At 45.2% G+C, this 22,078-nt stretch overlaps 2 protein-coding genes across 2 annotated transcripts; both read left to right on the forward strand.

Moving 5' to 3' along the window:
- The first annotated feature begins 1,102 nt into the window (after positions 1-1,102).
- Positions 1,103-12,134, forward strand: khsrp (KH-type splicing regulatory protein). Its single transcript, XM_079999018.1, has 18 exons — positions 1,103-1,238; positions 2,125-2,227; positions 2,306-2,359; positions 2,450-2,486; positions 5,685-5,746; positions 5,911-5,982; positions 6,517-6,574; positions 6,708-6,876; positions 7,085-7,183; positions 7,280-7,435; positions 7,750-7,852; positions 8,013-8,137; positions 8,230-8,520; positions 8,656-8,759; positions 10,204-10,295; positions 10,394-10,606; positions 10,941-11,128; positions 11,243-12,134. The coding sequence occupies exons 1-18, from the start codon at positions 1,149-1,151 to the stop codon at positions 11,249-11,251; spliced, it is 2,025 nt and encodes a 674-aa protein (XP_079855144.1). The 5' UTR covers positions 1,103-1,148; the 3' UTR covers positions 11,252-12,134.
- Positions 12,135-12,973: 839 nt separating this feature from the next.
- Positions 12,974-20,301, forward strand: dcaf15 (DDB1 and CUL4 associated factor 15). Its single transcript, XM_079999404.1, has 14 exons — positions 12,974-13,081; positions 14,008-14,105; positions 14,565-14,703; positions 14,985-15,091; positions 15,196-15,341; positions 15,481-15,642; positions 15,758-16,065; positions 16,126-16,390; positions 16,469-16,560; positions 17,781-17,903; positions 18,339-18,421; positions 18,684-18,788; positions 18,937-19,052; positions 19,730-20,301. The coding sequence occupies exons 1-14, from the start codon at positions 12,986-12,988 to the stop codon at positions 19,783-19,785; spliced, it is 1,896 nt and encodes a 631-aa protein (XP_079855530.1). The 5' UTR covers positions 12,974-12,985; the 3' UTR covers positions 19,786-20,301.
- The last annotated feature ends 1,777 nt before the right edge of the window (positions 20,302-22,078 follow it).

The following is a 22,078-nucleotide window of genomic DNA, read 5'->3' on the forward strand; positions in this document are numbered from 1 at the left end:
TAACGTTCGTTCTGTGTGTAAAGAATGCTGATATGAGATATGAAACACAACCAGTATTCAATGTGCAAGCTGCCAACTGAATGGTGAATCTAAGCTACTCTATTGGGTTGATATATTTGTAGATCTGACTGAAAAAGTCAGCGCCTCACCAGCCACCGACCTCACCGCACGTCTCCGGAGCTTATATATAACAAAGTGAAGGAAGTCTATTTTAGAAGAAAAATATAATGATCGTTGGTCGTGTTTAATGACCTCTTTGCATAAATCCTTCGAATAAAATCACGCTCACGGTCACAATCGCTTATCACATTAGTTGTGAAATGATAAATAACCCCGAATGCATCGCACTTCTGTATTTAAGGCATGAGAATGTTAATTCAGAGGCTCAATTAAACTACATATAAGACTATATGTAAGACCGTATTTGAGACTATTTATAAGACTATATATGAGGAATTGTGCTAGACTATGTATGAGACCATGTATGCAACTATGTATTAGACTATATACTGTATGAGAATATATATGAGACTATATATTAGTACTGGTTTAAATGAACAGTATAACAGCTTTTGATCAACACCCCACGTCCACTCAAAGTGGAACCGGGAATCCGACCTCGTACTTGGAAAAGTGCAAAGCAACGTCCGCTTAAATCCGAATCTCGGGGCCGATCGCCCGGGCCCGAATTTCCCGAGACACCGGAGCCGACGTCACAGTCACGCGTGGCGAACGACGAACAGAGCCCCCTCTGCGTGGGGTGTCATTTGAAAACACGTCGCCGACCTAAGCCAACCTGCGCGGCGTTCGCTCCCGTGCAGATACGCGTAGTGTTCACCGGTCTCCCCCCCCCCCACGCGGGTCCACCCTTCCCCGAACAGAGGCGGCGGGACACGGTTCGCGGGACCCGGGCCCCGCGGAGTCACAATCGGCGCGTCCCGACGTCCGGCGGCGCGCGGCGTCGAGGCCGCGTCAATCAAGTGATTGCCCCCGAGTCCGGCGCGCTGATTGGTTGTTTGAAGTGCGGAAGAGCGCCAACTAACCCCGCCCCTGCCCTCCTTGTCTTCCCGCTTCTGCGCACCTCGAGCCGGCGGCCACCACCACCACTCGCAGCTCGCGCTCTGTGTGTCGATCCTCGTCGAGTAGCAATGTCTGGGTACGGGGCTTTGCCGACGAACGGTGCCGGCGCAGGGATGAAAAACGACGCGTTCGCGGACGCGGTGCAACGGGCCAGACAGGTGAGTGTTCGAAGGGACGCGTGGGCGGCGCGGCGGGAGCCGCGAGGGTGGCTAGGTGCCGTTAGCTCGTGGGCAACCGCCGCACGAGTTGGCTCCGCGCTGGAGCGCCGTGGTGAGCAGCGTTAGCCGTTAGCAGCTTCCCGTTACTGGCGCCCGGGGAGCTAGCATGTTGAGCTAACCCCCGGCTAGTCCTGGTGTCAAGGCCATTCATTAGATTAGCGCCCTAGAAGCTAAAGCTAGAAAGCACGGATCCACCTGGATCTGGATTGTGTTTGATTTGATGTTTGAGCTGTGTTTTCGGTATCACACGGAAAAGGGTGATCTGTTCCCGCAGGCACCATTGTTTTGACTCGATGGAATCGTAAGTGTAGATGGCCATGTTGCCCTGTGCAGACGTCATAGGTCTGTACTAGTATATGAGCGGGTTTCTTTTCCAGAGCCGAGTTGTAGTAGCCAACGAGACAAAGTATCAAGCCTTAACCGTCAATTGAAATACCGCAACAACATAACACAGGTCAGTGGAGCTCCCCACTCACAGAGGTCCCGAATGTTCGGGTACCCCACAACTGCCTCAGCTAATCCACGTACAAAGACTCTGTGTAATCGAGGCAAAGTAATTTAAAGTGAACTTGGGACATTATTACATAGAAATGTGGAATTTAAATGTTAAATACTTTGAAACTCTAATCTGTCTGCGTTATTTTTATTTTATTTTCATTTTTTTTTTTAGTTTTAATGATTTGTATTGTCTATCTCCAACATCTGTGACCTTTCACCATTAAATCAGTCTTTGGCCAGTTTTGAAGTCTTACTAATTGATCCCTTGGTATGATGTGTATAGGTTAAAATCCTAGTTTGTGTGACCCAGCATTGTATTATTTTGCAGATCGCAGCCAAAATTGGTGGAGATGGAGTCCCACCCATGAGCAATAATGGCGGAGCGGAGAACTATCCATTCACAACACAAAAGCGATCACTCGAAGATCCAGGTCAGGGAGAACTTCAACTTTAATTTAGTGGAAATTATTTTGCTTTTGTGCAAAGACTTACAATGTTTTCCTTTTCAGATCAACCAGATGCTAAAAAGATGGCTTCACAGAGTGACCGAGATTCTGCATTGTGTAGGTTGAATATAGATAATCCTTGCATATGCTTGCATATACTCCACTTGCCTCTGTTTTTGTTACTGATAAAGGTATATTCTTTTGCAGCCATAGGAGCTCAGCTGGCTGCGTTGTCTCAACAAAGGTAAAAATGTACTACTTTTGTGTTCCTGCATAGTTATTGAGTGTCTCCTGTTTTTATCTTATAGTTCACTAGGTGTTACAAATGTCTTGGGCCTTGAATTCAAATTTCTAATGTAAGCCCTTATTATTGTTCTCCTTGATGTTTTTCGGAGTGTCTGCAACCCGACAACTGCTGGAACTACGGATATGGTTGAGGTCTCTTCATAATGATCTCGATCCACATTCGGAGCAGGAATTGGTGAAAAATGATTTTATCTGACCGGAAGTAGCCAAACATTCCTACGTCGCCCACATGCCAAGGTTCTAAAACCTCTGGTCGGAGGGGTGGAGCAAGATGTGTTTGTAGAGTAAGACGCTTTGACATCATCCAATTTGCTATACAGGTACTCCCCACTTAACGACCTACCTGTTTAACGACCTGCGTACAATACCACGGCACGCGGCGTCTCATTCTTTTGTGGTCTGCCGTGTACCTTGTTATTTTGTGGCATTCGCGCCAGTCGTAACAGGAGTAGGAGTCCAAAACATATTCCTCGTTTGTGTCCTCACACATGGAAATGGCTTGCAGCTCCACAGCAACGGGTCCAAATTGCATCCATTTTTATTTTAGTCCATAAAGTTGATGAAATGTCTCTAAGAAACATGAAGTGTTTAATCCGTTTGAATGGAACAGTGTTGTTTGGAACTTCCACACGGAGTGAATCCTTCCACAGAGGCAGGACTACAGCTACTAGACAACCACCTTATAATCTTAAGGATCAATTCACAACACTTAACAAGTGTCACCAGGACTCACCAGGACTGAAAACCTGCGTCATTATATCAGCCAATTCTGCGTTCATGGAAACTTTGAAAATTTTAACTTGTTTGAGTAATAATGCTAATGTCAAGAGGAGCAACAGCACAAACTGATGCTACGTTCCAATAGGGAACTTGAAAGTTTGTAATGGACCCCATGTATTGTTGCCGCTTGTTGTTGTTATTATTTGTGCTCCAGCTCGGGGAAAATTCTCTGAATTTTTCAGGCTAAAATGATTTGAAACATAACAATGGCTCAAGTTACGAACATGGTGATGTCTCGTTTGAACGGTATATCACAAACACCTTGTGGTTCAACTTTTGCCCAAATCGATCCACATATGGAGCAGAAATGAGTGAAAACAGACCAAATTTGACCCAAATCACAGACGTGACCTATGTCATCGAACGGCAAAGTATCTACAACGAGGCTAAAAGTATCTGAAACACAACAATGACAGAAGTGACTAACACGATTGAGGTGTTGTTTGAACCGGTATTTCGCAAACATCTTGTGGTCTAAGTGCCGTCCAAATCGATCCGCATGCGGAGCAGAAATTTGTGGAAAAACAGACAAGTTCTTATCCAAAGTATTCAGGTGGTCATGCTTCACTGACACGCCACTGATCGTAAACAAAATGAACGGGATGAGATTTACAGTAAGACGCTTTATGACGCCATCATACTATTTACTGTAAATATGCAGGTTCTGATTCAGACTGTGCGGTGTGGACCCTGTCGCTCTGTAGTGGTTAGAGATTGCAAATTAGGCGTATATGTGTATTAATGTGCTTTCTTACCTGGTAGATGTCCGTGGATCTGTTCATTGACATTTTACCTCTTTGTTCCCCTTTACTTTGCGGGATTCATGAAAAAATACAAAAAAAAAAAATTAGGTCACAAATTCGTGTTCAAGATCCAGCGAGGCATCGGAAAAATAGAAGCCGTGATATGGTAATTACTCACAGAAATACCACAACTTATTGAAAATGTAATCCAATGAAAGTCGCCACGAAAATTACCTAAGTTGGTACAGAGCAGAGCAACAACCATGTGACACATACAGCAGGAGTGCCGGTGCTTCTGGCGGATGAGGCCCCCCGAAGCTGACGCGGCAGGTTTTCCTAAAACGGCAATTTGAACTCATAAGTCGTACTCCTCTGAGCCCCGCATGGCCCCCATCCCTGCAAAAGGAGAGCAATAAAAGATAGAATCTGCAATAGGAGAGAGTCCCTCGGTCCACTCCAAACGTCCCCATATATAATCAGAGGCAGAATTGGGAACCTCCAAAACCTGTAATATGTACCTAACATGACTAAACTGGACCCTGTATATTGCTGCCTGCAGCTATTTATTAATTAATTTATTTATTTATTTATTTATTATCAGGGGTCCAGCTTGCAGGTAATTGTTCAGCAGCCTCTTATTGTTATTGTTTGAGAAATTATCTGAATTTTGAAGCCTAAAACTATCTGGAAAGCCAACTTCTTGGTTGAAGTTTCATCCAAATCGATCCACAAACAGAGCAGATATTAGTGGAAAAAATGAACAACTTTGAAACCGAAATATTCAGTTGGTCTTGGTTAACTGACACGTCTCGTTCTAAAGCGAAAGATGATATTTACAGTAAGACACTTTATGGCAGCATCATATTATTTACTATAAATGTACAGCTTCCGATTGAGACTGGCCAGTCGTGTGCGGTCTAGACTCTCGCTTTGTAGGCTTTAGACGTAACCAAACTATGAATTTACATGTATATTTATATCGCTTCTTACCGGGAAGATGTCAGTAGAGCTGTCAGATTAATATTTTAAATTTGTGGTCCACGTTACTTTGTCGGATTATTGAGAAAAATAATAGAGAATCCTTAAAGTCATCAGCGCGTCCCTCAAACACTGAAATGTGTGACTCGGTGATGCGTTCAAGATCCAGCGAGGCGTCGGAAAAATAGAAGCCGTGCAAGGGTAACTAACCACAGAAATACCACAACGTTTTGGTAGTTCATGGAAACCTAACATACTATAATGTAATCAAAGGAAAAAACATGGCATGGCCCGACATGGCACCAAACAGCCACCCGTGGCTGAGTGTGCAGCTCTATTTCCACATACAACACGGTGATTTCTAACCATGGGAAGTTCTCAGGCAAACAAACGGTTGTTTTAAGGACAGGCGGGTTGTGCTGTGTAGACTGCATAGTGTTCGCTCCCCGAGATGAGCAACCAGGAGAAGACAGACCGGGGGGAGTCCATTCTGCATTCAAGTAAACTCGGAAAATTGTGCTGCATTTCAGAGAACTGGGGAAACTGTAAAATGTACCCAACATGACTAAACTGGACCCTGTGTATTGCTGCCTGCAGCTATATTTATTATATATTCTTCCTTTCATCCCATGTAGTGCTAGGCCCTCCTCCACCATGACCGAAGAATACAGGGTGCCTGATGGCATGGTCGGTCTCAGTGAGTACATGCATATGTCCCACAGACCTTATTCATGCATTCAATCATGGCACCATTATTATTATTATTATTATTATTATTATACTTTATTTATTTTAATTTTTTTTAACTTTGTGTTCACAAGTTGCTAGATCGTTTTTATTTTTTTTATTTTATGTTTTCAGTTATTGGTCGAGGAGGTGAGCAGATTAATAAGATACAACAGGATTCCGGCTGTAAGGTCCAGATTGCACCTGGTAAGCTACAAGCCCTTGTTTGCATTAATTATTATTTAAAGTTGTAGTTTTGTTTTTTTTCTTCCCGCCATCTTATTCTGTGTGGTTCTCCCTTGTGAACCGTCAACACTACACACCAGTATGTGTGCAATTTCAAACCCTGTACTGAGATACAACTATATAGTTAAAAAAAAAAAAAAAAGGGAAACTATGGCCACTTTTCTGCAATTCGGAAGGGGCATGTGTGAGTAAACTGTCTTTCATTTCCTTGGAAAAATAGTTTAAAACTTGAAGTTACAAAAAAAAAAAGTCCCCTATGAAGAGCAATTTGATTCCTCTACCATAACAATGGGGGGGTGGAAGTGAGCAACCTTTGCTAGCAAGCGAAATGGACATTAGACATTAGATTAATCACAAATAATACCTCACTAGTCTATTGTAGTGAATCCAAGCTGGAGTTGCATAAATGTATTACTGATTCATTTTCAGTAATTGTAGTGGAACAGTCTTTGCAGATATTAATTCACAAACAAACTTTCTTTGGCTTTCCCTCAGACAGTGGAGGTCTTCCAGAAAGAAGCGTCTCTCTCACAGGATCACCTGATGCTATACAGTAAGTTTCCAAACAATTCCCCTTACCCTCTGCACCTACCAAGCTCCTTTTTTTTAACTTTATTTTGTTCTGAGTTTTGTTTTTTTTCCCCATCAGTACATTTCATTATGTACTTTTTGTTTTTGTGTTATAGGAAAGCAAGGATGTTTCTGGATGATATTGTGTCGAGGGGCCGTGGACCTCCACCCGCTTTCCACGAGTCCAGTAATGGCCAGGGAGGCTTTACGCAGGAGATGATAATCCCAGCGGGCAAAGCTGGTCTTATTATTGGCAAGGGAGGAGAGACTATCAAGCAGCTACAGGTCAGACACAAAGACTCTCTTAGTCTCACAATCGCAGATCAATGATCAATCTTACTGTATTGTTGGGTGGAGATTGGTTTAATTTGAAATTTATGTGAAATGTTTTGACAAAATATATAGACAGTACTTTAAGTGCAACATTTAAGCGTTATGATCGTGCATATACTTTCACATGTCTTACATCGGCCCCCGTTATTTAACTTCCTAGGAACGAGCTGGAGTGAAGATGATTCTTATTCAAGATGGCTCTCAACCCCCGAACATAGACAAACCCCTCCGCATTATTGGCGATCCCTACAAAGTGGAGGTATGTTTGAACTTAGTTGTGATGGTCTTTGACGAGAGCTCAGGCTTTTGCCTGCAAACTCATTATTAAGATAATGTCTTCTGTGTCACACTGTAGCAAGCAATCACCATGGTCAATGAGATCCTCAGAGAGAGGGACCATGCTGGCTTTGCGGAGAGGAATGACTTTGGATCCAGAATGGGAGGTGGAGGGGGAGGTGGAGGAGGGGCTGGTGGCGGCGGCGGCGGCGGCGGCGGCGGCGGCGGCATAGATGTAAGTATATTTAAAGAGGTGCTTGTAAGTGGAATTTAAAAATCGCGCATCCTCTGGCATTTTCCTGATTGTAGCCCTTATTCTAAAACTCTGCTTGTTAATATTATTCTTGAGTTTTAGTTTATCTGGGTGTCAAAGTTAAACCTCATTTCTATAGCCCCTGCTTTACAAAACCCCCCCCCCAAAAATCAAAGTATGATTATGGATAAAATGTTGGGGACTAAATGATTGTCTGTTTAAAAATAAAAACATCTCTATAAAATCTATTCCAGAAGAGTGCATGCATTTCTTAAGGATGTGAGTTTAACCTACAGGTGCCCGTACCCCGTCATTCTGTGGGAGTGGTGATTGGTCGAAGTGGAGAAATGATCAAGAAAATCCAGAATGATGCCGGTGTCAGGATACAGTTCAAACCAGGTGAGCGCTCAGAATGATGGCCATCCAAGCAGGCGAGTTGAAGGAGCGTTCAATGAAAAATCCTCTTCATGTTGCCAAATGTCATAAAACAGCAAAAATGATGTACAATTATGGGTTGATATACGCAAATCGCTCTAAGAGTTTTCCCAAACCCTTCCAGATGATGGTTCGAGTCCCGATAAAATTGCCCACATTATGGGTCCACCGGACAGATGTGAACACGCAGCCTCCATTATCAACGAACTGTTACAGAGCATCCGTGTCAGAGACGAGGAGGGGCAGGGGGTAGGTGCTGGGTCACTGCAGCCGGGAGAGGCAACCTAGAGCTTCACACCCAGAACGGCTTAACTAAATGTGTGGGGTGTTTCCATTCCAAGGGTCCTCCTGGCACTGGGCCACCGCCTGGCGGAAGGGGCAGAGGGAGGGGCCAGGGGAGCTGGGGTCCTCCAGGAGGAGAGATGACTTTCTCCATCCCCGCTCACAAATGTGGCCTCGTCATCGGCAGAGGTGGGGAGAACGTCAAGTCCATCAACCAACAAACGGGTGCTTTTGTGGAGATATCTCGTCAGCCACCGCCAAATGGTGACCTGAACTTCAAGCTCTTCACCATCCGGGGGTCTCCGCAGCAGATAGACCACGCAAAGCAGCTCATAGAAGATAAGATAGAGGTATGTGCACGGATAGCTCATTAAGCAGAATGTGATTTGGTTCGAGTCACTTCAAATAAATAATCTAATGGATCAACAAATCTGTCAAGATCTTGCCTAATGAAACTATTTTGGACTCTATCCTTTGTCCGTTAGGGTCCCTTGTGTCCAGTGGGTCCAGGACCTGGAGGTCCAGCAGGTCCAATGGGTCCTTATAATCCCAACCCATACAATGCAGGACCACCTGGTGGCCCTCCCCAGTAAGTACAATCAACAGAAAACCCTTAATGTTACTTGTATTTGAAGCATCCTCCTTCTAAATCTCCAGAAAGCAGCCAGAAGAGCACAGACCTCTGCTAGTGCAGCAAAATTGGCTAAGACCTCAACGGGTTTGACTTTTTGAGCTGCATGTTGCAGAGCTTAATGTGTGACTAACTTTGTTTGCAGAGGTTAAAACAAAAGCAGAGCGGTTACTTCCCAAAGCTCTGTGACGGTACTGCTTCATAGAGGAGACCAGCACTCAGGCGGGGCGGGGGGGGCGGTGTATTTGTTTCCAGACTATTGCCCCTATTCTGTTTTCAAAAAATCTAATTTCCAAGTTTCTACAAATTGAAATAAAATTGGCGTTTGGAGCAGGCATGCGACTAAACGCACACTCCTATGCAGAGCGGCCTGGAAGTCACATTACATGTTCATAAGTTTTTTGCAACTCATTTCTGGTTCTTATTTGTAAAAAATATTGGGCAAGATAATATTATTTATGCAATATGTAACACCGGTTAGTTTACTTGCTCTTTGGGCAGAGTGTTGTTTGGTGGAATGTCGTCCAACTTTCAGCGTAGGGGTGTGGCCTGAATTGGTAAATGAAAGTTTTTCAAGGGCTGGCTTGACAATCCCTGGTTGGTATGAGCTACAGTACCTTGCCACAATCTTCTGGAAATGGTTTGGTAACAAAAGTGTACATAGTCAGCATGTAACATACATGTTAACAGTTGGACTTTAAACATCTAGTTATTTGTACTCTGTCAAATATGGTCTGAAAAATCTACTGAGAAGTCTGGAAAAGTATGGAATTTTGAAATGGAAAATGTGTAGGATCCCTGGCCCCAAGTACTCTGATTGTGATCTACAATGAATAAACAAACGTGCTTACTTCCATCCCTGAATAACGACATATTGTCCAAATTGTGAGTGAAAGGACCTCTGTTGGTCTGAGTTTAATGACGTGAATTTGGAAGGGGAGGGGGGGATTATCAACTTCCTCTGAGCTTACACTGATCTATCTGGGGGTTGTAGTAGAACCTTTTCTGGATTGGCTTGCACCCCTTTCACACATGGTTCCCACTAAATTACTGGGATAACCTTTACGGCACTACTAGTGATTTTCACTCTTCACACATGCAGTTACATTCCGGAACATTTCAATCTTTTCACACGTGCCATGATAATGCCGCAATAGATGGGGCAAGTCACGGTACAGTCCGTTCCAGTGTAGATGGCGATCACTACACAGCTGTCGTGGAATTTTGGTCTTGAGGTGGGAATTTGCAGGAACAGATTTTCCAGAATATCAATTCCTGCTCCCATTCACACATGACAATATGCAGGAACGGTTCCAGAAAAGACCTCATGTGTGAATGGGGCTTGTAAAGCGCGTGTGTGCGTGTGTGTGGCCTTATGAACATGTCTTCTACCTTTCTCAAGTGGTGGTGCCCCCCCTGGTGGTCACCAATATGCTCCACATGGCTGGGGAAACTCCTACCAACAGTGGCAGGCACCAGCACCCCATGACCCCAGTGAGTTGTTTTCTTTTGTCTTGGTTTTGATTGTCCTTGTGTTTTTTTTTTTTTTTTTGTTCTTCTATTAACATTTATTTGACTTATTTCCTCCCCAGACAAGGCCTCAGCAGACCCCAACGCAGCCTGGGCAGCCTACTATGCACAATACTATGGCCAGCAGCCTGGAGGCGCCATGGCAGGTCAGGCTCCAGGAGCTCCTGCAGCAGCAGCAGCACCACCAGCAGACCAGGGCCAGGTAGCACAGGCCCCTGGTGGCCAGCCAGACTACACAAAGGCCTGGGAGGAGTATTATAAGAAAATGGGCATGAGTAAGTTGGATTGTGGTCAAACAATTTAGTTAAGGGGAAAAGGTACAGGGTAAAGTGGGAGTGTACTTTGTGTGTAGCTAATTTACTAGTAATGCTACCAGAAGATTTGGTCTCTCCATTTATTTTAATTGGAGAAATCTACACTGCATGCAAGATGACGAGCAAAGTAAACAATTACTGTTTGATCCGATGTAACTAGGATGTTTTAAAAATATATATTTATAAATTAAAAAAACAAAAAACCCACGGACGGAAGTTGGAAAGTTTAGGCTCCACGTTCGCCATCATTCCTCTCATGTCCTAATCGTGTCCTCGCTGATCCATGTGCTTGCAGCACAGTCTGGGGGTGCGGCCGCTGCAGCCCCAGGCACGGCAGCTCCAGCAGCAGCAGGTGCAGCTGCAGCCGGAGGCCAGCAGGACTACAGTGCCGCTTGGGCGGAGTACTACAGACAACAGGCCGCCTACTATGGACAGACGGGGCAAGCTCCTGGACAGGCCGCTGCACCACAGCAGGGACAACAGGTAGGGTCTACGTATTGCAAAATACGCAAAAACGTTGGAGACAAAGCAAACACAAAGTTTTCAGCACTTTCTACCGCAGGCTGTATTAATGTGCATTCTGTGATCTTTTTTCAGCCCCAGTGAAATCAGAGCTTCTGTTTTCTGGTCGGATGATCCATCTTCCATATCTACCAGGACTGTTGGTTGCTGACTCATGGCTCTTTCTTTTTGTCTTTTTCTTACTTTTTAAGAGATTATTTTGCTTTTGCTCTGACCAACACAAGACATTGAATCACTCAAAACAATTTTCTTTCTTGTTCAGTTCCTAATTGTATAAATGTCGGGACAAGGGAGGGTCCACGTGTAACGATTTGAGCAAAAGCACTAAACGACAACTACGTAGTGTCCCAGTCACATTCTCCCTTTGCTACCACCCACCAACCAGAAGTCAGTGCAGTCGCTTGGATGAAGCAAATGAGCTTTTTATGTGAGAAAGGAGAATGTTTGTGTATACAACTTAATGCAACGTGTATTACATTGAGTCACATAGTTTTTAATTTGTTTTTTACATTTTTCCTTTTACTGAAGTTGAAAACATGTCTAGCAGTTCCTTCGGTATTACATAATTGTAATTAAATGTTTGCTTTTATATATGTTGGTGTTTTTTTTTTGTTTTTGTTTTTTTTTACCTTTCCTGTAAAAACATTCCCCTCGGTCGAGTTGCAGATGTGTTTTCCTTCCTTCCTAGTAATATCATTATGAAGGGGGTCATGTGTTTGTGTTAAGCCTATGCTACCAGCAGATAGAAGGTCCGTACCAGTTGATACTGACTGTATCCCGTTCGGGTGGTCTGTTGAGTATGTGGTCCGGAAATAGGTGTGACCCTCTTGTTTTGTCCATTATAGTTTGAAGAACATGTGTATTTTTATTTTGTTGCAATAAGTCGGGTTTGCTGACTTTTTAAATTGTTTTTTTTGTTTTTTTTTTTACTTGTTTTTAAAAACTTAATAAAAACATTCATATGGTGGCATGTTGTTCTCACTCATTTACCCTGGTGTTTACAAACCCTTAACGCCTGCGCCGTGCACCAGCGTCCTGTTGAAGAGCGTCACCGCACGTCACAGCATGTCACAACTGCTCATTGTTGTGGCCTAGTGATCGTGTAGTGATATAGTGATAGTTTAGTGGGGTGACAGTAATGGTAGTGTGGTTATAGTGATAGTGTAGTATAACAGTTTGGTGGGGTGATAGTGTAGTATGACAGTTTGGTGGGGTGATAGTGTAGTATAATAGTTTTGTGGGGTGATAGTGTAGTATAGTTTTGTGGGGTGATAGTGTAGTATGACAGTTTGGTGGGGTGATAGTGTAGTATAATGACAGTTTGGTGGGGTGACTAATGGTAGTGTGGTAATAGTGGTAGTGTAGTGATAGTGCAGTATAATAACTTTTGTGTGGTGATAATAATATTTTTAACTCTCAACCTGGAACTTAAACTATTTTGATTAACGCAATTTTCACCGCGCAAAGCGAGATAATGTCCTTTTTTTGTTGTTTTTTGTTTTTAAATATTAGAGTTTTCTCGCTTTGTTTCTTTCCCCTCCAACCGCCCTGGGTCTTTTCTATTGGAGGGGTTGTCAACGTTGTATTTATGGAAATTATACTTTGAACAGACTCAACCATTTCCAAAGCGCCCGAGTCCTGATAAGCTGTAAACGAAATAAATAAAAATAAATAAATAAATAAAAGATAAAAAATAAAAACTAAAGCCGCGTCGTTCTGAGCGATTGGTCCGAGCGGAGCTGAACGGGGTCAGGACCGACGTCTCTGGACCAATCGGCGGCGCGTCGTGCTCAGCGTTGGAGCCAGGCTGAGTGGGAGATGGCGCCCAGCTCCAAGTCACAAAAGGACGACAACAAACAGAAAGCCCACCGAAAGCACAGAGACCATGTGGTGAAGCTGCTCACCCGGGGGAAGGTACGGGAGGTTTATTCCTCGCGGTTATCTGCACAGAGCCGGGAGTGTGACGTGTGGCTGCTTCCAGTCACCCCCATGGAAGCTAGCTGTGTTAGCTGTGCTAATTAGCTAGCCACCCGATGCGGGCACAACTCTTCACCCATAGCACTTGTAATGCCCGATAGTTGAGGTCCCTCTTGACGGGTTGCTTGTGGGTGCTCCTCAAGCCCGTGCGGTTCATTGCTTTCATGCATGTTTTATTCTGGTTGTCCCTGTTTGCTATTAGCGGCTAGCTGGGGTCATGGACATTAGTGGTGAAAGGTTCGACTCTTTTTATTTTATTTTTTTCGATTCGGTTCTTGACGAGTCACTCAACAACAACAACAACAACAACTTAAAAAAAAAAGAGTCGTTCGATTTTCTGACTCTTCGTTGGATTCGTGTGGTGCGCGGCAAGGTGAACGAGGGATGACTTCCGTCTCCCCCTTTTGCCTTGGACGTGAATTTAGCCCTCGGTGAATATTTTTTCATTCGGGGGAAATCGTCGACTCGCTCGACCCCACGCTTTTTGAGTGACTCCCGAGTCGCATCGCCAACGGACCCCCAAACGGAACACACCGTGAGCCTGCTAACTTTGCTAGCCGCACACGCCTAACCCCGTCGAGCTAATCTTTATATCGGCTTATGTCGTAGGCCTGCGCTTCTTCGGTGTCGCTGTCGAATTTGAACCCGTTCAATTCCGCTGCGTCGCAGCTCCGCTCGTTAAAATCCCGACGCCGCGCTCGACGGGACGCCGACACGGTCTCCGGTGGGTTCGAGGGGCGGACCTTCCCTTTGGCCGATCCGCTCCGAGGTTCCTGTCCAGAGGTCCCGCTGATACGTTGTCTCGCCCCGCGTGTTCCGACCACGGGGACGAGCAGTGACGTCTACGTGTTCTTGTTCCCCAGCTGTCGGGTCAGTTTTCTCAGCGTCTCTTCAGGAAGCTCCCACCGCGAGTGTGTGTCCCGCTGAAGAACATTGTCAGTGAGGAGTTCCTCAGGGCAGGGTCAGTGGGCCACAGTTACGTTACTTTATTATTATTATTATTATTATTATAATTGTTGTTGTTATTATTATTATCATTTTATTGCATGTGTCAAAGTGCTGATTTACGATTGCTAATCAATGATTCATTAGTTTCATATCCTTGTAAGTTATTAAAGGTGTTATAATTATTACATCCAACATTGTTGTATTGTACATTGCAACCAGGACATGCCGCGAACGTTCGTAGACAAAAGGGTGCACTCGGCGCCGTACGCCGTGTTTTAAAGTCTGTTATATCATGGCACTGGCAATGACTCACGATGCTGCGCATCAGAATTGTTAATGCATGGAAATGACGACCTTTCGAGGGAAGGCCGGGGTGAGCTGCCGCCGCCTTGATGCGCATTCACGGTCGCTGCTGTATCTCACGCCGGTGCTGACCGTAAATCATACTCGATGGCCCTCTTTGCGGTTTCAGGCACATCTTTCTCGGTTTCACCAAATGCGGGCGCTACGTTCTGTCCTACACGAGCGATTGTGGAGAGGATGACGACTTCTCTTTCTACACCTACCACCTCTACTGGTGGGAGTTCAACCTGCACAGCAGACTCAAACAGGTAAGCGTGCCGCGCACTGCACGCAATGGCACCAGCACCGCAGGATCTACGTTCTCGTACCTTTTTCGGATAAATGCGGCGCGCGACTGCCGTTCAATTTGCGGCAGCAGTTGCGAATTGCAATTCCGTTTTCTTATAATTAGACTGTAAGATTAGAAGAAATTAGATCAGGCTTTATTATGATTCATTGGTGGAAAAGTAGCTGTTTTCTAAGCATTTTTGCCCCCTTTTTTTTTTTTTTTCTCCGTGTGTTTTCTTCTTCGTTCTATTTCCCCCCCCAGGTCCACCATGTGCGACTATTTGCTGGAGAGGATATCTACAGTGACCTGTACCTCACCGTCTGCGAGTGGCCCAATGACCACTCCAAAATTGTCATATTTGGCTTCAAGTAAGGCACGGTCCAATTAAGAGGAAATGAGCTGTGCTGTTGTGAGGTGTGCGTCATGTATTCTTTTCCCTCCCAATGTGTGTGTGTGTGTGTGTGTGTGTCAGTACGCGCAGTTCCAGTTCAGTGCTGATGAACCTGATGATGAGTGACGAGAACAACAGGGACATTTACATCACCATCGCTTCAATGCCTCCTCCCAAGCCTTGTTCTCAGTGTTGTCCAGCTCCGACGGCTTCCACTATACGCACAGGTACGCGCCCCCTCGACGCCCCGCGTCCGTCCACTACCCCCATTGTCCCAGGGTTTCCAGAAATATTCCTTTCGTTTCGACTCGATGCGCTGCTCCCCAGAGTTGCCTGTTCTCTCACCGTTCGCCTTGCTCCCTCCAGGCGGCGGTGAGTGCCTGGAGCACGGCTATGTGCTGAACAGCAGGTACCAGGTGGTGTACCCCTTCCCCACCTTCCAGCCAGCATTTCAACTCAAGAAGGACCAGGTCGTCCTGTTAAACACCAGCTACTCTCTGGTGGCCTGCAGCATCTCGCTCTGTCCAGGTAGAGACACGGCTGCGGGTCTGTTTCTGTCGTCCCCCCTTCGTGGTGCCCGACCATGTGTTCTCACTGAGTTTCACTCTGTGTCCCCTCTCTCTCTCTCTCTATATATCTTTAGCGGGTGAGCAAGGTCACTCCTCTCAAATCCTTTACACAAAGGGAGCGTCTCCTCCTTCGACTTCGGTCCCGGTGCCCGGTCCTTCCGCTTCCTCCTCTTCGACGTTACCCCAGGGATCGCCGGAAAGCAGACCTCCGCCCGACCGACCCGGTCCCCTCCCCACGTCTCCCAGCCAATCGCAGGCGGCCATGCGAGCCAGGGAGTTTGCGGCCGACCTCTTCAGGCGCGCGCAGGGAGGAGGGAGAGCCGGAGCCGACGGCGAGAAGAGGAGAGCCGAGGGCGGAGGAAAAGAGACAGAGACCCCCAGAGTGGAGGAGGAGGAGGAGGAGGAGGAGGATGGGGAGGAGGATGGGGAGGAGGAGGAACAGGAGGAGGAGGAGGAAGCTAAAGAGAGCCGGGAGGAAGATAGAAGGATTTGTTTACCACGCCCCCCGTCAAGCGGGAGCCAGACGTTACCTCAGCACTCTGAGCGGGCGGCGAGCCCCGCGCCCTCTTTCGCCTCGTCTTCCGCTCCGTCCCCGCCGCCGTCATCCTCATCTCAGGGCGCCGGCCCCAGCGAGCCGGGCTACGTCAACTACACTCGGCTGCACTACCGCCTCCAGCAGCCGGGGGCGGCCGAGCAGGATGCTGCAGGTGAGAGAGCGAGAGGGTGGTGGAAAAAGAGCAGTAATAATCTTGTTTTTCATCCATTTGTGTCCTCTTGTTCCCCAGGTTACGAAGACGATAAGGTGCAGCTGCCTTTCTCCGTCACAGATTTGAAGGGTCGGAACCTGCAGCTGGTCACGGGGACGTACAGTGGACAGGTCTGAGTTCATAATATGATGAACATGAGTCAAATGTATTTATATTTGTATTTCGATTGGTGTTTCATTAGCCTCACCAGACGACATTTATAACAACACGTTCTCACCGTCAAAGAGCACAATCTTTTTTAAATTTATGATTATGAACGTTAATGGTGTTTTAGAAATATTTTGTAACAATACCCAATGTGCGGGAAGACGGACAAGGGCAAGGCTTTTGGCACGACAACTTCAATTCCTCCTTATTGGATTGAAAATGTTACAGGGTAGCCACGTTTTTAAGGTTGGGTTTTCCTGACACGCAGGTGGAGCGTTCTGTCCTCTCCCTGCTCCGTCCCAGGCTGTCGCTCGCGGGGGAAACTCAAAAAGCTTCTGTTGCGTGGTTCGGTGGCGTCTCTCTGTCCGCTGTACACACAAAGCTTTTCGCTGCTGAGCCTCCTCCTGATCTCTGGTGCGCAGACGCCAGGGCCCACTCCTTCTGATGTAGATTGTCACATTAGTCCGAAGAGGCTGTTTAAAGAGCAACTATCAGGTTTAATTTTGAATGAATTTACAATCTTGGGCTTATGGAGGAGAAAAAAACAACTTTTTGCGGTGGCGGGGCGGTCTACAGGTCAGTCGGTTAGTTTCACAGGCAGTGGGACCGCTCTCAGTGGGTGCGGAGCGGAACCGTCACTCAGTTATGTTTACGTTGTCGTTTCGTACAAGTAGTAAACTCGGGAATAAACCTAAATGTAAAATAAAGACACTCTGAGCATCCCTCACCTCTTCCACTTGCATCCACTGTACAGCTGTCCCGTCCCCCTCTACGAGACGTCACATTTCAGTGTCAGGTTTTTGGGTGGGTGTGGCTCATTGCGTGACAAATGAGTCCAGTTGTAATTTTAAGTCAAAGGAAAGTTTAAATAGAATTGCTACATAATCCCCCCCCCACCCCCATGCATGAATTCCCTGGGCGTGCCGATCTGGAAGTTGTTTTTCAACGCCTACTCAACGGCAGTTGTGAAAGTTTCCAGCCTCAAATGCTTTGAAGCTTAATTTCTCACCGATAACGTATTTCGTTGCGATAGATTTTAATGTCATTTTTGTCTAACAAGTGTAAAAATCCTGTGTCGCTCAATGCTGTTCACTGCTATTAGAGCCTGTGAATCATGATGACGCCAAACGCTTGAATACGACTGTTTCACTGAAGAAATGACTGTTTTTAAAACCTCCCGCAGACTGTGTGTGTGGAGCAGTTAACGCTGGACTTTGAATATCTGATCAATGAGGTGATCAGGAGCGATGCCGTCTGGGCCCCTCAGTTCTGCTCCTTCAGCGATTATGACATTGTCATCCTGGAGGTCAGCACGCACGCACGCACACGCACACGCACGCACACACACACTGACACCCGCCCACGCATTCACTTCCTTCTCTGCAATTCTTACCTCCAACTCACATCTTGTTGTGTATTCATGAAAGGTTTATTTATCATCTTTTCAGTCCATAGATCCCCTGCGGGCGGTAGGATGTCAGATAATTTAAATGAGCATTTTCTGTTTTAATATATATATATATATATATATAATATATATATATATATACAGCACACCAAGGTGATTTTTGCTTTGTATTTTTTTCTGCTTTTGTATTTTCTGTATATGAGCAGAACAATCGTGCGTCAGTCTTGTTCTTGAAAGCAGTTTCTGTTGTGCATGGCTATAAGATTTAGTACGTTTAATTTTTTCTTATATTAATAGGAATTGTTCATTCATACGTACTTCTTTCTGTTATAGGTGTGTCCAGAGACCAACACTGTGATGATCAATATTGGCCTGCTGCTACTAGCGTTTTACAACTCTGATGAGGAGCATTGCAGGTGCAAAAACATTATTGATTTCCTGCCGTAGCCAATCTTTTGTTTTGATTTTATTTTTGAAATGGCAATGTTCTTGCATTGGAATTTACCGAATCTTCCGTGCACTGTCTGTGTTTACCATTATGTCATTAGCCTCCTTCACCTGCAACCTTTGTGAATCTGGACCTGTATTTTTTTTTTTTTTTTTTGGTTTTCTTTTCAGCAGTACTTGTGATCATTTTGCCCTCTGTTGATCTGTTTCTCTGACTCTTGTGATCCGCAGACCAAACACCTACCATTCCAACCTGCAGGTCAGCTGGAACCTCAACACGGGCATCTGTTGCACCGTGGGCGTCGGTGACCTCACGGAGGTCAAGGGTCAGACGAGGTAGGGCGGGTCGCCGCCCGTTTCTCTCTCTCTCTCTCTCTCTCTCTCTCTCTCTCTCTGTCAACCTCACGCTGTGCCGTGCTGCTTCTCATACAGACTTTCTCAAACTCGGTACCTCCACGGTGGACTGACTCTGCGTTCTTTCCAGTGGCAGCGTTTGGAGTTCCTACAGGAAGTCCTGCGTCAACACAGTCATGAGGTGGTTAGTTCCTGAGAGCAGCTCACGCTACATCAACCGCATGACCAATGAAGCCCTGCACAAAGGTGAGCCGGGACCTTAACAACGTTTTTAGAGACGCGACCGTGTGAAAGTATCGTATTTCAGGTATGTTAAAGGACGGGTTCCCCATTTCTCCAATCCAGGCCTTATCGAAATGTTGCCTCAGTTCACAGCAAGACCTCACTGAACACTCAAAGAAATAGTTTTTAATGAGAACAACACTGACAAACAATATTGTCAGTGAAGTGAATTGTACTGTGCTTTTTTTTTTTTTTTTTTGTTTTTTTTTTTTTTTCAGGGTTTTAAAGATTTTACTTCACTTCTGCTCTGTACTAACTTCCTACTGGCAACCTGCTGTAGCCAACTTCATGCGTTGGATGTACTGCGGCAATTGCAAAAACTAGTTTTAAATTAAATAAATGATTACTGTTATTCAAAACAAGCTCAAAGAATTCAACAAAAGACGGCTGAGACTTGTCAGTTTTTTTTCGAAAGGGAGACCGATCGCTTTCTTCAGGCTCGGATGTTCGCCCCATTGGACTGAATTTAAGCACAGGGACGAGCTTCTCAGGAGTAAAGCGATGGGCAGTCGTGCTGTGAAAAGGTATCAATGATGGGACATGGACATTTCAATAAGGCCCGGTTTGAAAGAACAGCGAAACCTATCCCATAATGTCAACTTTAAAACTAAAATGTACGTTCATTTCAATTTGATTTGTAGGATCCTCCCTGCAAGTATTAGCGGACAGCGACCGATGTACATGGATTGTATTGTGAAGGAGAGCAAAGGGAAGGTTTTCTTTTGACGATGGGCCACGTGTCTACGAAACAAATGCACCAACACACGTCCACGCTGCGACCGTCGTGCAGCGTGGAGCCATGTCTGGGGCGAAACTTGCAAACGTTTTCCAGCGCTGACACTTAAATGAAACGTAGTTATTCCACCTATGACACTGTTTCTCTGCAAGCAAACAGACAAGGCCCCAAGTTGAAGTTATCAGAGATGAAGTTTAAGAGGCAGAATGAGTGTTTCATATTTTATTTTTATTTTTTTAGGTTTTTTTTTTTTTTTTTTTTTATGTGTACTGTATCATTGCAACAATCTACCAAAGGCTGGACTGAACAACGTTTTAGGGTGTAGCTTTTATACATGAATAGGTGATCTGCCACTCGTGTATGTCTTATGTGTAAAAGACTGTAAGATCTGCAGCTGTTTTGCATTCACAACGTGTGTGTGTGTGTGTGTGTGTGTGTGTGTGTGTGTGTGTGTGTGTGTGTGTGTGTGTGTGTGTGTGTGTGTGTGTGTGTGTGTGTGTGTGTGTGTGTGTGTGTGTGTGTGTGTGTGTGTGCGCGCGCGCGCGATCGTGCGTGTGCGCGCGCGCGCGATCGTGCGTGTGTGCGCGCGCGCGATCGTGCGTGTGTGCGCGCGCGCGATCGTGCGTGTGTGCGCGCTGCGCGCGATCGTGCGTGCGCGCAGCGCGCGATCGTGCGTGTGCGCGCGCGCGATCGTGCGTGTGCGCGCGCGCGATCGTGCGTGTGTGTCGCGCGCGCGATCGTGCGTGTGTGCGCGTGCGCGATCGTGCGTGCGTGTGCGCGCTCGCGTGCGCGCACACGCACGCACGCACGCACGCGCACACGCACATTTAACCAGTGTAGTAGATCTCGTGGTACTGGTGCCTCAAAAGTCCACCCCGTCCCCAGACTATTCGTTGTTTTTTTTTTTCTCATCTCGCTGCGATTACATCAGTCCAGCTTTGTTAAATCCTGTCATGATTTCTCACATCTAACCTAGGAATGTGTCATTTGTCTCATGACGTCTAACTTTTGAGGACATTAGAACCTGGATTGGAGGAATCGGCCAGTTAACAGTCAACGCCATGCTGTACGGATACAAGTATGAGAGTGACTGTGTCCTGTTGGCATATACTTGTTAAAATAAAGTTATCAACTGGTTAACATGTGTGTTTTGACATGATTTCATTGTTTTTCGTCTGGGTGATTTAGATTGGGTCTACATTGATTAACGGTAGTGTACTTTTCCCAAATAGATAGACCTTTTTAAGAGTTGTGCGAATTGGGTTTGGGGAACAATCGCATCCTTGAAAGTGAGGCTATAAATCAGTGCAAATAATTGTAATAAATTAGTGACAAAGTTACCATATGGATGCAGAACAAAGCGTTTGTTTCAAGGATGGTCCAATGTTTCAAACAAGCTGTGACCAGAACAAAAAAGGGTGAGGGTTTTTTGACATTTCATTTTTATTTATTTTTTTTATCAGTCAATTAAATGTCTCAGTAACATTTACTCTAAACATGCTTGATGACAAACCCTCCCTAATTCACTCACTACAGAAGATAGTCTCAGGTAGGTCTACATCAAAATCTCACATTTAAGGCAATAATGGCTTTAGGGAATACAAATATATATATATATATATAATCAATTTGTTGAACATACTTTCTGAAATTGATATCAATAGCAGAAATCTACAAAAAAAATAATGACATCAAGCTTTTAAATTTAGCTGGCATTACAGTTGCCATGGATACAGCATTACAATTCCTGATGATAGATTGGTGTAAGCCGTGACCTTGGTTTTTTTTGTATGTGTTTTTGTGTACTGCCTACGTGATATTTGAAGTGTGAATGGATTGGAAAAAGGAAAAAATTACTTAAAAAAAAAAAAAAAAAAAAGGCACCAATATGTTATTTGGCCAAAAATTCAAAGTCATTCATGATATAAAAACAGCATAAAATATGGTGTTCACACATGGCGGGTGATAATATTCATATGGTAACATAGCAGTCTTACTAGCAATACTGCCACTGTGCAGAGGCTTGACATAACCAAGCAGCAATAGAATATATAAAGTCCAGTTTATGTGCATAAGTATTGCTTTAAAAGCAATGTCAGTTCAAAGTACATTGTGTCATGGGGGCTTCTGGTCTGTCGATGGCAATGAGCCCAGTGGTCACAGCTAAAAACCCCAACTATTACTATTTTTTATCAGGAAAAAGCAAGTGGACTGACAAGGAAGGCACAGGGAGCATGAGAAGATAGGCATGGTT

Source organism: Zeus faber, assembly GCF_960531495.2.
Source record: "Zeus faber genome assembly, chromosome: 4".
Classification (NCBI taxonomy): domain Eukaryota; kingdom Metazoa; phylum Chordata; class Actinopteri; order Zeiformes; family Zeidae; genus Zeus; species Zeus faber.